The 18235-nt window shown below is 42.4% G+C and overlaps 1 protein-coding gene across 1 annotated transcript in view; it reads right to left on the reverse strand.

Annotated features, from left to right (window-relative positions):
- The window catches only part of LOC146194958 (monocarboxylate transporter 9-like), a 38628-nt gene extending 25596 nt beyond the window's left edge, over nucleotides 1-13032 (reverse strand). Inside the window, exons 1-2 of the mRNA XM_084596164.1 lie at nucleotides 12963-13032; nucleotides 2957-3192 (exon numbers count right to left, since the gene is read on the reverse strand). Of these exons, the coding sequence (XP_084452290.1) occupies nucleotides 2957-3191 (235 nt within the window). The 5' untranslated portion in view covers nucleotide 3192; nucleotides 12963-13032. The remainder of the gene's footprint in view (nucleotides 1-2956; nucleotides 3193-12962) is intronic.
- Nucleotides 13033-18235: the final 5203 nt, after the last annotated feature.

The raw sequence follows: 18235 nt of genomic DNA on the forward strand, positions 1-18235 counted from the left end.
CGGTACTTCTTAACACCCTGCGAGAAAGTCGCTGCAGCAGTACAAAATGCATACAATCTTGTGAAAACGTCAGGGTCGTTCTCGCATTCCAATAGCTATAGTACCAGCGCTAAAATGAGCTGGTGCGCGAGGTACCTTTTTTCCCTACGCCTCACAGGCACTTTCTTCTCCTAGAAAGAAACATGAAGTCGTGATACACATCCGACAAAAACGGCGACCTAAGCGATGATGTGCGCCTTATGTAGAAATATTTGTCTGTTCTTCACCCAATTAACCACATGGTCATAACTATACTTCCACACAGATTACTTTGACAAAACAGATGACACCAGGATCATAGCAGCGGTTTTTAAATAGTCAGCCGGCATTCTTACACAGGCTGCACAGCAGCGGTCCGCAGTAAGCGCAGATGCATTCCGAAGGCCAGAAATGACGGTAGTCCTAGTGTACCACCTGTTATGGAGAGTGGAATTTCTCTCTGTAAAAGGTCTATTAACCTAACATTACGAACGACGCGTAGGATAGTATAAGGCTCGTGTGGAGTATTTACCAGAAACCCTTTTGACACGTAGTGTCACACGAACGCTCGGTGACTGTCGACGGTGACAAAGACGATGAGCGTATGTCGAAAGGTGCGTGCTACAAAGAAGACGGCAGAAAAATAAGAAGACGCAAGAGACTGACGCGCTAGTTAAACGGTCGACCGAAACACCGACCTGAGCTTGAACGTACCATTACAGACATACCTTTCCTCAAAATAAATGAATGATGCAGAGTATCCTAAAATCAGATTAGTAGCAAGCGGCGGTTGACCACCGATGCAACCTATTATTAATCGCGTAAATTGGAAGTAGGTACAACCACCAGCCACAGCAGAATTAGAGGTTTGACCTCAGCTATAGACTCTAGAATAGACTTGGTAAAACGGTTCACGCCATCGAAATCCCAAGTTAAGCCTTGCGTGATTAAAAAAAGGTTGTTAGAGCCGCAGGCGACCTTGTGAACTGTGTGCTAGAGCCATATATATCAACATCGAATTACATAGACAATACGTGCGCCAGAACAGAGCGCACTATAACCTCATAACCGTGTGCTTTATTCTGTCTCATAGGCCATTTTGATCCACGTACACCAAACAACTAGAAGCAGCGTTGTAAGATAAGAAACGACCTCCATGGTTCAAAAAGCTTGTCACAGTATATAATCTGCAACGTGCCATCAAAAACAGGTGGTATAATTTCGATGGTTACACAATACAGTGTAATGCTTTCTGCTCTGTACCCTGGCATCTACCCTTCGTGGGACGTAAGACCTGAACATTTTCATATATCCGTATATCGTGAGGCGCACGTACAATCTTAATCATTAAACACGACACCCAGGGCTCAGACGTTTTGGAGAATCAACTGACCATAATGTCCTCTGAAGAGGAGGTAAAGCTCCTCAAGAAGGTACGTCTCGAAGCTACGGCAATAAGGATACGGGAATGAGGAGATCAGCCATTTGACCATCAGACGATTCCCAAGGCTTTATTTGTATATTCTCGCTATTTATCTCTCCACGATCAATCTCGAATCTGTCATAAAGATGATGTGGCCACATACGCACGAGTTTCACTCATTCAGTCTTGTAGTATATCAGTGAAGCATACCAACGATTAGTTTTTACTAGCGCAGTTTGTTCTGATAATATGTTGTGATGCTGGAGCGTCAATGAAAAATCGTAGAAGTGATGCATCTTGCGCTGAAGCGGTGTGCTAAAAGTTTTCACTTGTGTTCTTATGTAGGTTTATTTCTAGCAAAATTTTGTAGTTTAATAGTTGTAATAAATTCAAGCAAACTAAATATGAAAAATGTTTCTCGGATTCCCCGATACCTCTGGTGTATACACACAGCTAGCAATTTCGGGTCACGTTTGAAGAGATTTTCGATTACTGCATTTATCGCAAGGCTTGATAGATATAGAGGTGTGAGCGAATTGCTATGTAGAAAAAATAGCACCACTTTCGTAATGCGTTCTCAGTGTATTTATAATAACAGTTTTTCGTTCATAATGGAGCCAATTCTAACCTGTCATGAGCACGAAAAAATAAATGGATTTGATTTGTGATGTCCATAAAAGAGAATTAAATGTGAGATAAGATTGGGATGAAGCGCAATTAGCAAGCACTCGCAAATTATGACTAGCAACATTTCCCGTATCGCTCGAGAGGAAAGTATACAACTGTTGCACATTACCTGTAATCGCCTAAGGAGTTCAAACGTGGAGGCTAACGAAGAAAGTTCTACATATGTTGAGGACAATGCAGAGGGCTATGGAAAAAAAAATTGTAGGGGTAACGTTAAGAGATAGGGAGCGTACAGAGTGGGTCAGAGAAATAACTCGTTTCTTATATTCCAGTCGGAATCAAGAAGAAGAAACGAACATATGCTGGCATGTCATGCGTAGAGCGAAAACATATAGTAGCTAAGAGTAACAAATTGGATTCTAAGGGAAGGAAAGCGTAGCACATTTTGGCAGAAAGTAAGGTGGGCTGACGAGGGTAAGTTCACGGGAGCAGGTGGATCCTGCTAGCACAGGTACGAATTATTTGGAAGAGTATGGGAGAGGCCTTCGCCTTGTAGTGGGTATAGTCCTGCTGTTGATTATGATGATGATCATCATCGTGCATCAAAATTTGAACTTTGTCTTCGGCTGCATATTGCGGCCCCATATCTTTGTAAGGCTGTCTTATACAAGCTTACTACCCTAATTCCGCCAACTACCTGACATGGCGTTTCACCTGACTTTGCCGCCTTTTTATACCCAGGGCTAAACTGGGCGAAGTATTAGGCTAAGAGGTGAGGTTAGTTTAAACTGAGGTCAGTTTTCCTTCAATCGTAGTCCCACTTCTAAATCAGGTGTTACGCAGCACATAGAAAGGCAATGAGGCTGCAATATTGACTTGTTCACTCACCGACCATGTCTCCCATAGCTCCCATAAGGCATATCGGCCAGGCTGCTTGACCCCGGTCCACATTGAATTCCTTCATTATGCCAACGTACAGAAATCCCGAAGACCGGATGGTGGCTGAGGTGAAGAACGTTGTCATGGCGCAGATGACGGCCACGTGCCAGCACTGGTCGATGCCTCGCGTTCTTTGTATCGCCGCTTTCCTATCGGAATCTCGGCGTTCTTCCGAGACAGTCATGCTGCCAATAAAAGAAATGTCAGTTGATTTCTAGCATCCTCTTCTTTGCGTGCGAAAGCGCACACTTCAATAGCATCAAGTAATCATAATGGAGGAACGGTACAGTTGGTATTAATACAGTGGTGATATGCGAACTCTTTGTCACGTTTTTCGAAATCATCCTCATTAGCTGGATTGTGTCCGCTGCTGGCAAATGCCTCTTTCCTAGCCCTCACCCTATCCCTGATCCCCGTTATGTATATGCTACGTACAAGTTACTCCGAAGTATTGCCATCTCATCTCCCTATTTAATTCTTTTTTGCCATCCGCTGCAATATGTCCCTAACCACAGCATCACCGCTCTCAAGAACGTAGTGGTGTATGGTCTCTGGTGTGTTGCGTCGGCGGCAATTTTGCGGCAATGGCACAAACAACTACTTGGCGTGAAGCCAAGCTCTAAGAGCGAGTGTTGATGTGTGCAATTTAAAAAGAATGACTTTGCGGTGAATTGAATGCACATTCGCTTATTTGGATTTAAAGCGCCAGCATTAAGAACCTCCTTATAAGATTGACAAAATAGAGGTATACGGAACAAGGACTTGGTACTATCATCTAATATTTGCCTTCTGGATAGGCGATGCAAGTAATCTAAAAGAAAGCGTGCAGTGAGGAAATTTAAGGTGTACGCAAGTTCATTAAGGCATACCCATAGATTTCCTTCACGTGCCTTTCTATAGTCTGTTTCATGCATCGGGTGCAACGCAGCGAAAGCTACGCAAGTAGTCCGCAAGAAAATAAGGAGGCGTGTCACTACGCGCCCATATCGTGGCCGAGTGGTTTCTTTGGAAATGGGCTCTATTCCAGGCATACACGCTTGCAATAACTTGTTTCGCGTGCCTGGACATCTTCGCAGAGCGGATCATATAAAAAATTCCACTCCGAATAGGTTGCCCAGGTCACTGCGTTGCGCAGCGTGGAGGGCATCGCTTGCAGGTTTGCGGGGCAGCGAAAATGCGACACGAACGCAAACGACAAATAAAATATACAAATTAACCGAGTCCGATTTTTTCTCCCAAAAAAGGTGCTTTTTATGAAGTTGATGGCAAATGCAAGCTGTATTAACCTTGCAGATAAAGCAACTATTATTTCCTCTCGTCAAGAGCAGGACTATTTTTATTCGCGGATGCGGGGAGCGCTAACAAGAGCTCTAGCTTTGGCAGTGTTGCACTCTGTGCATGACACGGAGTATAGTAGGGGCGAATAGAAGTGACAAGTGAGAAGTAAGATGCCGAATAAGCTCAGGTAGTAAAAACAAAAAACGCAACACTACGCACATATGAACACGGCCTACTACATCAAACTTTATAGACGGTGCAGGCTGTCACTGATCATAGGATCCCACTGAAAGCAACATTGGAAAGTTGGGAATATTTTATGTCATGGCTGCATCTTCTTTCTCGCATAGTATAGAACCTTTAGGACTTAGTTCAGCTTTGCAAGCAAGAATGTTTTGCAGATCTGAGCGCGAAGCCAACATCGAAACTTCCCAAACCATCCTCGACTGAGGTTTCGCATAAGAGCCACAATTTTTGAATCCCAGTATACTACACTGCTGCGAACCTGATGCGAGGGAAGCTTATGCCACCAAAAACATTCGGGCTCGTATCCCATTAACCCGACCAACACCATTTGGCATTGCATCAAAATTAATAACCATACCTTACACCGCACAAAACTGCTCACTTAAATGAAAGCTTCAAGCACATTTATTGTCAGAGTAAAAATGGGTGACGTCATCAGCTTGGGCCAAAATACTAATGTCACATTGAGTCATGTAAAAACATCAAGTAGCAGCGCTCTTATAATTTTGAGACAATGGGGTTCAAGATGTACGAAAAAAAAGAGACAATTGACACCATTGCCAACAGTTTTATCTGTACAATCGGTTTTGTTAGCTCTTGGTTAACAACTGAACCTGTATAGGAGTCCTTATAGCGCAGCCCCCATATGCCCTCGAACAAAATATCACTAATGTTTTCATTCTGTAAGTTCGGGAACAAGAAATCGTAACGCAGCTTGTCACAAGATTTCGCTAGATCAGTCTAAATAAACCAACTTCATCAGTCTCATCTGATACTGTTCCAATTGCAAATCGGCAATAAGGATATGGGTTTGTTTATACTATGGCCTGTATTACCGCAGACCTGCTGTATCACGTTTTGTTTTGTGGCCACTAGTTGCATACCCAAGTAGCTATATTGAGCAGCCAAATAGGACGATAGCCTTCAACTGTCGTCAAGCGATTAGCGTCTTTGGTTTTTGGTATGAATATAGTATGCCCAGGATAGAATTCGTGAGGCCGAAAACAGCATCATACATTGCTTGGATGTTCCTGAAAAGTAAGCGCAAGGCATGACAAAAATATTTTATAAAAGTCGAAAGTAATACCATCCGGTCCAGGGGATTTGACACTACAACTCATAATTAGCAGATTTACCCCGTCTAGAATGACAGGTTCCTCCAAGAAAGCACACGTCACATCGTTAAGTTGGAGTAAAGTTTCAAGCAAGCGACTGTAATGGGATCTTCCATTATGGCCCCTACACCTAAGAGGTTCTGATAAGCAAAGAAAGAATGATTCCCGTGTAAGGCAGTGTAGCTGAAAAGGTCATATGGAATTTATAATATTTTCTTGGCAAGAGTAGTCTCTCTTTCATCACTCACGGCTCATCGAGATGGCTGTTAAAACATTGTTGATGTTGAACTTATTTAGGTCCCCTTATAGAATCAGCTGCAAACTGTCGAATTATTTTTTCCAAACTAAACGACTTTTCCCTTTAAATGGTTTATTACTCCTCATCTAGCAAACTTCGCATTTGGTACTTTTTACGCTGTTCTCAGGGGTAGAAATTGTGGCCGTATATGACCGATCGTCCTTTAGCACAAGAAGTCTTTCTCTTCGTATTTGGCACTTTGTACGTAGTTCTTGGAAGAAGAATTTGTGGACGGATATCACCGATCATCCTTTAACACAACGAGCCTTTTTCATGGCTTTTACGAGGGATCACCAATGGCTCGTATCTTTACAGCGCATACGTTTCTTGCCGGTAAATGTCAGAATATCTTAATTTAGTAATTCTAAGTGTTGTCTCGTCGTATTCCAACGCATGCAATGTTTGGTACACATCCGGAGCGATACCGCTTGATACATTTAATGTTTTAGCTTTACCTGCAGCTTGAAGAGCAGCGACGTCATTGAATGCACTTCAGACTGAACGTTTTCTGTATGTATAAACACTCAAGGAAGCGTCGCCCAATGTGCGCCTGTCTGTGTATGTTTCGATTAGAGAGCCTACAGGCTGCGCCGCGGCGCCCGGCTTAGGGTGCTGCCATCTTTTGAAGGGGCACTTGCCGCCGCTCGCTAAAACCCAGTGTGGCGCCATTTTGGTCTCTAACTGATCCAGCGCAGCTGGGCCCTGTGTATGCAAGGGAGAGTTGCAATTGTACAGTGCGGCGGTCTACATTTCCTACCCTGCTCACTGGTTTGGTAGAAAAGCCATTGATGTAATAGTAATACCAGTATTAGCAGCAGCAGTAGTAGTGTCTGCACCGCGTGTCGGAAATAACTGGGGGCTGTGTAAACATTTTACCATGGTAATTTGTGGTTCTAGAGACCGATGATTTGTGTGTGACAATCGATGAGGCGCTAAGAAATTATTTGATGAATTAGGCAATGAACGAAAAACAAAATTTGAAAAATAGGGTTCAAAGGTGTGAAAATGCTCATGAAGTAATGCCAATGCTTGATGATGCTAATAAAAAATAGAATGCTTCATTCATCAATTAATAAATAAAATATTTGAAAAAAATGAAAATTGGCAAAAATGGATTCAAAAGTATAATATGATCAATGTAAATCCAATGCTTGATGATGCTAATTAATTAAAGTTAGAACATATATTTGCTCTATCAATTTCCTGAAATAAATAAAATATAAAAATATGAAAATAGATTCAAAGGTGTTAAAATGCTCTGAATGAAAAACAACGCTTGGTGAAGATAATTAAGAAAATGTAGAGAGCGTAATTGATCAATTAAGTAATTCCAACAATTTGAAGAAAATGGAAATTTGTAAATTGGGTTTCAAAGGTGTCAAAACGCTCAGGTGAAAAGTGGATGTCTGGTGTTGCACATTATTAAACTTCAAGTGTTAATTGATCAAAAACTTGAATTATTTGTAAAAATGAAAACTTGGAAAAAGGAGGATTCAGACATAGCTCTTGACTCGAGTCATAATGCGAGTAGCCTAACAAAGCGTTTTGCGTAGCAGCATATACTGCAAGTGTGCAGACTGCAAAACCATTATCTCTAATCATGACTGGTAGTCATAATCATAATTCATGACTCTTAGTCACATAGAACATAGCATAAATCATCATCATCAGCAGCCTCATTATACCCACTGCAGGGCGAAGGCCTCTCCCATATTTCTCCACTTAACCCGGTTCTGTGCTAGCTGCAACCACTTGACCCCTGCGAACTTCTTAATCTCATCCGCCCACCTAAATTTCTGCCGCCCCCTGCATTTCACAGCATTGAAAAAGTAGCATACTCTAAAGAGGGGAGTCTAAAAAATTGTGCCGTCACAACTCACCTCTAAGCATGACTCATGAATCGTATTTTTGTAAACCACGATTATAAATACGGTTATATACAAAAGCTGACGAGTGTGTTGCAATCGCTCTCCAGAATAGCTATCTCATTATATGACTTGACGCAATCCAAACTTTAAATGCAGATCACATTTAACTAATTAACGGCTATTAAGACCAACAACTTGCGTACTGGAATCGTACTTGACATAAGCCATCCCATGATATTACTTGTCATTGGAGCCTGAAGTTCAATAGTCGCTCACAATTCAGTAAATAAGCGCTATTAATTAGCAATAGTAGCTAGAGTATTGCAATCATGCTTTATATATGCTATCCTGTGAAATACAACTACACGATGTAGCCTGAAATAACAATGTTAATTATAAATAACTAAGTAACGGATGGTATTTAAGACCGGTAATTAGTATACTGGAATTTTCTTCAACATATGCTGTCTTGCGATATGTGACTTGACATTAGTCTAAATGTTCTAGAGTTATTCACATATAACTATTTAACAAGCGTCATCAAAGCATGCAAATTAGTGTATTGCCATCGAACTCGATATAACCTATCCTTTGATATATGACGACATTTTAGCTTAAAGTTCAATTCTTAATCATAAATAACTGATTGTTATTAACTACGGCAATTAGTGAAGTGCAATCGTACTCGGTATAAGTTATTAATGATATGTGACTTGGTATGCTATAGCCTGAAGTTGAATGTTTGATCCCAGATAATTAAATAACGGCAATTAATTAGGAGTTTAAAATAGTCAGGCGCAATTGCACTCGACCTAAGCTATCCAGCAATAGATGACTTGATGTTGCAGCGTAAAACTCAATCTGTTCGCAATTACCAATTATTGAATAGTTAGTACTTACAATAATGTTAGTGCAATTATACTCAATATAAATTTTTAATTGATCATAGAGGCGTGTTATTGCACTTAAAATAAAACACTGCTACTGCGGTCACTCTGTACACGTTCTGCACACGATGCTTATCAGCCAAGTAACGCTAGGCATTAAAGCAATGTGTCGGCAAACGATACTGCCTGCTAAGAAACGTCATTTTAATTTAATTAGAAAGCTGTGACACTGCCAAAAAAGGCACATAAGGTTCCCAATCTGCTAATACGGCCGAATTCTCCTTTTACATCAGCCTGGTTCTATATATACAAAGCGTGCCAGTCGTAGGCTGAGGACAAAAATGTTGGTCCGTCAAGTTTGACGGTCGTTTGTGGCCAAAATAGGCAACCCTGATATGAGATATCACCACCCTAAGAAGGGCGCCGCAACACAACATCTAGGCTCCCTATTCGATCTTCAGCGTTGTGTCTCAAGTATGCTCGAGCATGTCTGTTGTCGCTAACGAAACGCTACGTTCTTCTTTGCTGTTTCACGTTGCAGACTTCAGTCGCAGATAGTAAGGTACACGCTAAATAGGACGAGCTGCAGCTATTGTTGCTTCTAATGAACGCATGAGCTCAAGGTAAAAACGCCCAAGCGCAATACGATGCGCGTATCTATTTACCAAGCTATGCTTGTGAAGCAAGGCACATATACATCCTATTGCACATTTCACCCGAAAACTTGTCGAAGAGAATTTATTATTTTTGGGCCTTAACAATAGGCACATCGCAAATATAGAAAGGTGAAATAAAATTGTGTGGTAGACGGATTGTTTCGAAGAATATTTCCATCTGGCATTACTCTTCCAGGCAAATTGCAAGCCTATAATGTGTGTCAGTAGGATGCACCTAACTCTATTTAAAAAACTAATCTCCGAGACCAAAAGGATACCGGTTTTTACCCTTTCTGGTGGAGTCACTTACGAAGCAATTCGAGAAGAAAGACATGTGTGCTGTCAAGCTTATCTTGAACAGTAAATGAGGGGCTTCTTGGAAGAGAACAGAGGTGGTTATCTAAGTATAATTCTCGTCATGCCAAGAAAGGCAGCCCGGAAGAAACATTGATAGTAAAGGTTGTCGCGTACTAGAAGATAGCGATATCCACCCTTTCTTATCCTATAGCTTTTCTGGGTGGCGCCGCTTTCTTCTGCTGCGTGATGTGCCGTTATTGTCGCTGTTTGTTTTCTCGGTCGCATTTACTTTCTGAATCTAAATTTTTATTTTTTTTTTTTATATGGCAACATACACCGCTGGTAAATGCAGCCGTGGTGCAACTTTCTTGGCATTAGATTTCGGTTCATGTTCTTGAAAAAAAAAATGCTATGCTTGTACCTGCCGATTCGATATGAAATGCAAGACTCTAAATTCTTATCTAAAATATAATTTCAAGTGAATATCTAAACTTCGCATTGTTTGTGGAAATGACAATGATCCCTGACCTAAAAACCTGTTGAAGCGTCTCATGCCATGTGTTTTTGACATCTTTGCACAACTGCACATATCGAGTTAAAGCGTCAAAACCGTCGAAGTGTCCTGTGTTCTATGGGCAACCTGTGAGTGATGTTAGCCTCGAATGTAGCCAGGCTATACGTCCCTTATATAAACAGGTTTTAGTCAAAGTATCTGATATATTTTGATGGCACAATGATCTAAAATTTTGTCTGTGTCGCCGTGCTGTATATCTACACAAACGGCTTTTCTAGAATGTGTAATATTTATTTTATAAAAGACGCTGATTGGCTCTCTTAAATACAATGTGGAAAAGGAGACTATTCGCAAGTAAAGTAACCCAGTGGACGACCTTTGGAGTAAGGCAGCGACCTTTTACTGAGGGAGCAATGCCAGCATGAGCTGGGAGCTGCACCAATTTTGTTTATCTGAAAATAAGCATATTACTTGTGGCATCTTTATGGACATAATTAGAGGACCTTATCATGTAGCTGTTCTTTCCGCAAACAGGTTTCAGGCAAGAGAGGCTTTGATTCAAAAAGGCTGTCAGTCAAATACCAGTAACTTGTCCGCATACTGTCTCCTTTATTGTCCAGGCAATACTAGTGCTCATGTCTCGTGACGATTGGCTGTCATATGAGCATTATCTAAAGAAACTTATTTTGGTCTAGAGAAGAAGAGTTTGCTCTTTGAAAGTTCAGTCAGGACTACAAGGTTTCATGTTATTGAGGTGCACTGGGCACAGAAACATGCCGGCGCTGGCAACGACATGACGGCATTCCGTGTCCAAATCTCAATGAGAAGATAAAGCTATTTTTACTCCCCTTCGTTTAACCACGCTTTAGCCGCCTGAACCTTAAACAACATGAACCTGCCAACTCTTTATGCTAGTACCAAATATATAACTATGTTACAACTTTGTGCAAAACCTTTTTAGAAACATTCAGCCAGAAATGATCATTTATTGAGCATAGTTCTATCCTTTTCATATTTTAATTTTGAGTTGCAAACTTGCATTTCTGACGACATTCTTAGTGAGGGCTGTGAAGTATTACGGGCGGGATAGAGATTTGGCGACTCTGTTTGCATAAGTAGCAGTGATTAGATTTACAAAATGAAGAACTACGATTCAATCTGATAAATTATGGTAGCTGTGAAAATCCTGGTAATAACCATATACATTAGTATATTTATCATCTAAGTTTTTATTTGAGGCCGTGTTTAACGTCTTTGGCATTTCGAGTACAACTGTAAACAAAAAACATGAAATGGATGGAGATACCTTGCACTGGCCTTAGCTTGGGGCAATAACCATGGTGATCAAGCTAAGAGCCGCAAATGGAGATGCGCATTTTAGCTTACAGCGAGGAAGGATTTTACACAAAAGGTTTAGAAAGGCAGGAACTCTGGTGACATGTGATCGAATATTGGCAAACATGAAGATAGTGTTTGATTTGCAAGGTTGACAAGGAGCAACAAAACATCTTTATTAAAAAGGGTTTGTCGTTGAATTGCGCAACCGTTAGCAAGGGCAATTTAAACTGCTAGGTTTTGGCACGTATAATGAAGCAATGACATGAACAGACAACGGTATGTAGAGAACACACTTCACACCAAGGAACATTATATACAGTTGCTAGTAGATGTCCCGTTTCAAATGTACCTGGCAGTAAACTGTACGAATGAGCAATTCGACATTTAATGGGTGCCGCCTTTCAGGGAAAGTGTTGTTGGACCCAGTTCTTTACCTCCTTTAATATACTATAGGGCTTCCATCTGTTACAATACGTAAAACGTGTGCACACGGCAGCGGCTGCCACCAGCATAGTTCGCGCGGAGAGATAAAGAAGGCAGGTATTCATGCGCATTCTTGCTAGCGCTAAGATACTTTATCTTACAATCCTACTGCCTTGTCTTTCGATTCCAATAATTCATAAGTCTAATGTTGGTCTTTGTTGTTCATAGTATTGTAAAGGGACGACGACGACGAAGTGCTGTGCTCGCGTATGGAAGGTGGAGAACGGCGAAGTGTGTGTGATTCGTGCTGTTTCGCCGCTGGCATGAAGTTGTTCGTCTGGTCAGCTACCCTCTGTAAATATCTCTAAATACATCCATGTATCTACGTTACATTACTGGTGGAGGTACTGGGTTGCCTACAGCAAGCACGGAACTCCGCAGCGGTCTCCGACTTCCCGGCTCTTTAGCCATGCCAAGCGACGCAGCCGCACCATTGGCGTCCCTCACTCCGGCTTTGATCATTGCCCACCCGAATGATCCCGGAACCTTCAATGGAGTGGACGGTGCTGATGCAGGGGACTGCTTTGTTATGTAGGGACGCGTGAGCATACACAACAGGTGGGACACGACTAAGTTGGTTAACCTCATTTTCTACCTGACGGGCACTGCATGGGTCTGGTTCGAGACACACGAGGAGAGGCTAAGCAGTTGGGACCTCTGCAAGCGGAAGCTTTCCGACTTATTTGGTAAGCCAATCAAAATTGGTAATCAAAAATCAATTTGGTTAGCCAATCAAAAAGCACAAACGAGAATGAAAACGCTTTATTTTGGATCTCAATTTTTCTCAGATCTAAGCTTTTCACGCGCAAGTTAGCTTGACCCCCGTACACACAATACTTTTGATTTTGTTGAGGTTTATGACCGAATTCCTGGCAGTGTTTATTGACGGGTGCTATATAAATGTCTCTTTAAGCAGTCCGTTGTCAACATTTAAAGTTTTCATCAGTAAAGGAGCACGTGAAGCAGCATGCCTACCTTTCATATGGCTGCAGGGTAAAGTGATGACCGCAAAGCAGCTCGACTGATGACGGCGCGCAACACTCGGCCGTAAAGGGCTAGCAGTTGTAAACTTTGTTATCTGATAAGCGATGAAGCCGCGAGGAAGCTGTTATTGACGTATACTAAGAGGAAACAGCAGGTTCAGTATCTTATACGATACGCTCTAAACAGCGTCGCAGCTGTGAGATGTCTCTACGCGCACCTTGAGTAAAAGCAAAACTTATTGGACAAGTTTGAGGTCTTCATTCAAAAATTACGTTTACGTCAATGAATAGGGGCTAAAAGATTGGTAGAAAATGACAACTGCATCGACAATCGGAACGCTTTAATAAAATATTGGGTTTGTTTTTAGACGTATCAATAACCTTGATCGTTTTGATCTCTATCCATAAAAGGAACGGACCATGAAATTATCTGCATATTATTTAAAGACGCTCTGTATGAAAACACGTGGCGGTATTAAAAGGTGTCAAACAAGCCCATTTTAAAACGCTTGATTCGTCAAATTGCGTCATTGCTCTCCATGAGCTAGCCAAAACTGCAATGCATTTTTTGAGTTCTGGCTTTGCAGCTTTATACTCATGTCAAGCGTTAAAACAAAAAGACTTCACTGCCATAATCAAGTTTCATGTGATCACGTTTTAAACACCGATTGTGTTTTTTTTCAATTCCTTATTTTTTTGTTTGGACAAGTATATTTGTGCTTTGGTAGAAATGGTATATAAAATCTATACCAACTTTCTGGAGACACACAGCGAGCCTTTAAATTTTTCTTTTTGCTTCAGAAATAAATGTACACTTCGTTTTGTCTAATGACTGTCTATTAACTATCTTCAAACAACGGTCTATAACTTTCCTCATTTCGATTTTTTTTGTAGGTAATGTATTGACCATATATAGACGGCGTCTAATGACGTATTAGTTTCTATTGGACACAATCAGTGCTGTATCTAAAGACTATTTCTGAAGCACCCGTAATTATGTCTTTTATTAGTCTATGCAAAGGCTATATAACTACTTTGATTTCCTTTTGTTCATGCACAAATATCAAATTATCGTAACGGTCCTTAAGCGCCATTTATTTAGTTTTTTTTTTTTATCTCGGTATCGATATTTTATGGCAATCTTACCAGAGAGCGCCTCTACTGTTTTAACGCAAGACATATGGCTCTAAACCTAATGGGAGTGCTTTGTGAACGTTAGCTCACCTGCCGCAGTTTAGGGCTGCGTACATGTGGCAAATCAAAACCCTTGATCATTTAAAAGTTATGATAACCTTTGAAGTTTGTCGCTTGGGCGTGGCCTCCTCGCCTCCTCCTCTAACCATGTATACCCCATAGGTGAGAGGTGGTTCTCCGCCTGTTTTCCTGCGCGAAAATTTTTCCCCCTGCCATTGTCCTTGTAAACAAGTGAATCCGGCGTTTTGCTTCCGTTTTTCCTTTTGCATCGTGCCATAATTCGCACAAGCAGTATGTCGGTCTGTGGCGCGTATAACTGAAGCAAATGACCTGAAGTTGGCTATGTGGTTTTCATGATACCTTAAGAAAAGTTTGACGGCTTGCGCAAGAAGCAATGGCTTCCCATAATTCGTCAAAAAAACATTCTTCCAAAAATAGCAGCGCGTTGGGCATCTCTATCACTACTCGTAATAAAGCGTCACCTGATGATGCGTTTTTTTATTCTTGCTTGCTCTTTAACGCTGTTGCTGTAGCAATATGTGCGTTGCATAAAATTGTGGTATTCCTCAGCATGCTGAATATACTGCGGTGTTCCATCATTTCGGCACGTCGACATTTATACAGTCTGAAGTACAACACTGTAGAGTCATGATTTCTGCTGTCAACGGTATTTGGGAAGGTAAAGCCCTTCGACTGCATTTATGATTATGCTACAATCTCTTGCCTAATTTAATAAAATTCGCAATAGCGGCTTGTAAAACAGCTTGTCTTTCAATCTTGTACTCGTGCGTGTTTGCGCCGGTTTCTTAATAAGAGTGAATTCTGCCCCTTAAACATACTAACAAGTAAGCCAGTGTTATTTGGGGGAAATTAGCGCCAGCCAGTTCATATTACATTTTTTTTTTTTACTTTTTGAATGTGTCTTGCCATGCTTGATGCAGGTGTAGTTAAAGAGTAGGGTGTGGTTTTGTCGGGGGTATGGGTAACGTGCAGGCTAAGGGGAACTTGTGTGATTCCACAGGCTTCACTGTTGTCATGATTATTTGGCGTTGGCCGGTTAGAGCTGGTGCTCGAAAAAAAAAAACATTCCCATCAATCAATATAAAACCTGGCGGAATTATTTATTCAATTTGTTTAATAGCGAAAGTTTAATAGTCAATAATTACTATTGTTATGATGTAGTAATAGGGGTATATTTGAGAAAAGAATAAATTTTAGACGTGAATAGGACTGAGCGTGTTGGTTACACATTGCAAATCAAAGAGAATACGGCAGGAACAAAAAACAGCGACGACGACAAGACAGGATAAGCGCTAAATCAGCAAGGAATGGAAAATAAAAAATTAGTTGTGGTTTAACTCTGGTTAACCCTAGTTGAATTGTTATAGCAACGGCGGAAGCTTCTTTTGCCTGCTATATTATTCCCGTATTACGCCCTATCAGTGTCAGGTGCTACATTATTGGGGACACTAAGGCTCACCCTTTACGAGTATGACACGGGAGCGTAAGTTATCAGGCTTCTTCATCTTATTCTTCTCCTCCTCCTCGGCTGTTTAAGGTCAAGCATTGCGTCCGCCGGAGATACGCGACGGCTCGAAACCTTGCAGAATTCAAGCTCTTTGCTTGACAGTGCAACAGACGCCTTAAAGACACATTTATACCCTGCCCGAGCTATTTCCAGTGCTTCCATTATCTCCCTTGTCAGCTCGTCGCCACGTCGATACACGATGATTGTTTTATCAAACAGGGGTGGCAAGGTGGTTCCGCATCACATTTTCTGCCGTGCGAAGTCAGAAGGCTGTCTTTCGCAATGATGCCAACTTTTTTTATTGCGCTCCGGAAGACTCGCGTTTAAACATCTGCCAGTTCGGCAAACTTAGTGCTTTCCACACGAAAGTGGAATTGTTTAAACAGCCCCCCCTCTGCAAGACACATAAGGTTCTCTGTGCTTAATCGGACACCTAGGTTTCCGCGTTCGCATAGGACAGGTCTTTCTGCATGCACAAACTAAAAAGCTGTTTTAGCGCTGTATAAGACCTTTACGCCAGAATGTTGTCCCTCCTTCCTTAGGTTATGAGAAACCTTATGCAGTTGGGAATGACAAGTACTTTTTCCTTCTTTTTCCTCCTATCCTCCTCCTTTTTCATCTCTTTCGCTTGCTGTTCATCCTCATGCGTGCCACAATTTTCTTTCTGTGATGCAGGCTTTCAGCGACGGAAACAATAAAATGTTTAGGATTGCCCGCCGCATGCAAACGCGCCACCTGCATGTAGACACTTTTATCCTTGGCATGATGATATTGCCGCGAAACCTTCCAAACTGTATTTGTTGTTTTTAACAGCCGCCGGCATACGGCCTTATCACTCTGATTCTGGATCGCGTATCAGTTCTGTATTCTTTGTTTGTTAATGCTCGATGTCGGCAGTCGCACCTTTATCAGTTCCGTTGTAGCGCAAGACGCACCGAGATCTGTCTCGAAGATTCCGGCCACTCGTGTGTCTTTCTACAATGCTCCAGCTTCGGCTGGTAGCAGTTTGCGACGTTATCTAGGTTGTTCTGAGCAGCCTTTAAATTGAGCGTTGACTAGTGCAGCGGGCATTCTTTGTTCGATGATCGACGAGCACGTTTGTTTCTATCGCCTTCGCGGAGTTGCTTAGTTCTTTTGCGGGCGCAAGCCAGCCCAGTAAAGAGTTTCTTCAGTGCCATCATCGACTCTTCATTTGTGTCATCGACCTTGTCACCACCACGTGACATCTGGCGGATGTGCGGTCCTTGATCCTTCAAGCGAAGATCTCAGCCTTTTTCATTCGCCCTGGAGGACCAGCTTGCAGGTCACCGAGCCAGCCGCCGACTCCGAGGCCTACAACCTGTTACACGGTCTGCTGCCTGACCCGTTCGACTCCGGAAGGCATCAACTTTGGAATTGGTCGAGTCAACTGCACCAGTCGTCTTCGTGTAGCCCAGGGAGCCCCCCATATTCCAAGGATTTCCCAGTGAAGATGTGGAAGACTGGATGAACCTTTTCAACCGTGCGGCATAATTCAACGGCTGGAATGACGCCGCGAAACTCCGGCAAGTCTACTTTGTTCTTCAAGGACATGCCCGAGTTTGGTTCGAAAATTATGTGTAAGCTATGAAGGATTGGGAGATTTTCAAGAGAGCGTTTTTGACTGCCTTTGCAAGCTCTGTCCGAAGGGAAAGAGCTCAGGCATTTCCTCCAATCAAGAGTTCAACTCCCTAACGAGCCAGTCCAGGCGTATATATTGAGGAGATGAAGCGCCTCTTTCGCCGCGCCGACCCCAACATGACCGAAGGTGAGTCAAATTTTATTGCGAGGCGTTAAAGAATCACGTTTTGCAGGTCTTGTTCGAAATCCTCCAAAAACTGCGGCGGAATTTGAAACGGAAGCGTCTACCATCGAGAAGGCATTAGACATCCGGATGCACCACTACGAGCTACCACTTCAGCCGGACTACTCAAGCCACTACCCCAGCGCATCTGCAAGCGGAGCGAACCTTCGGTACCTCATCCGGGAGATCGTGCGAGAAGAGCTCCGCCGATTGATGTCTTCATCGCAACAACCCATTATGCTTCCACTGCGGTGAGGCCGGCCACATTCTGCGCCACTGCCCGTACCGACTAATCGGTCTCCGCGGATTTGCAGTCGACGCTCCACGACCACGCCCAGGTGAACGACCGCAAGAAATCAACATTTATCTGCGTAGCGGTGAGATTGCGCCACCAAGCCGTCGGTTCAGGTCTCCATCGCCGTACAGGGCCTGCTTTGCGTCGCCAGGCCGTAACTAAGATGAGAATGTGCACTGGGGGTCTCCAAGCCAGCGCAGGGGAAACTAAATATAGCACCCTTTGGAGTTGAGGTTGCTTAATGGCGAAAAAACGAACGAACATCCTCCGCCGCCGGCGACCACTAACGACGGCACAACCGTTTCACCGCCGCTCCACACTATTAGCATATAATACATTTATACGACCAGTTCTCGAATACGGTAACACAGTTTGGTTCCCTTATACACAGCAGCTTATTAACAAAATCGAAGGAGTACAGCGAAA

This window comes from Amblyomma maculatum, chromosome 3, assembly GCF_055883805.1.
Source record: "Amblyomma maculatum isolate TAMU_Amacu chromosome 3, ASM5588380v1, whole genome shotgun sequence".
NCBI lineage: Eukaryota > Metazoa > Arthropoda > Arachnida > Ixodida > Ixodidae > Amblyomma > Amblyomma maculatum.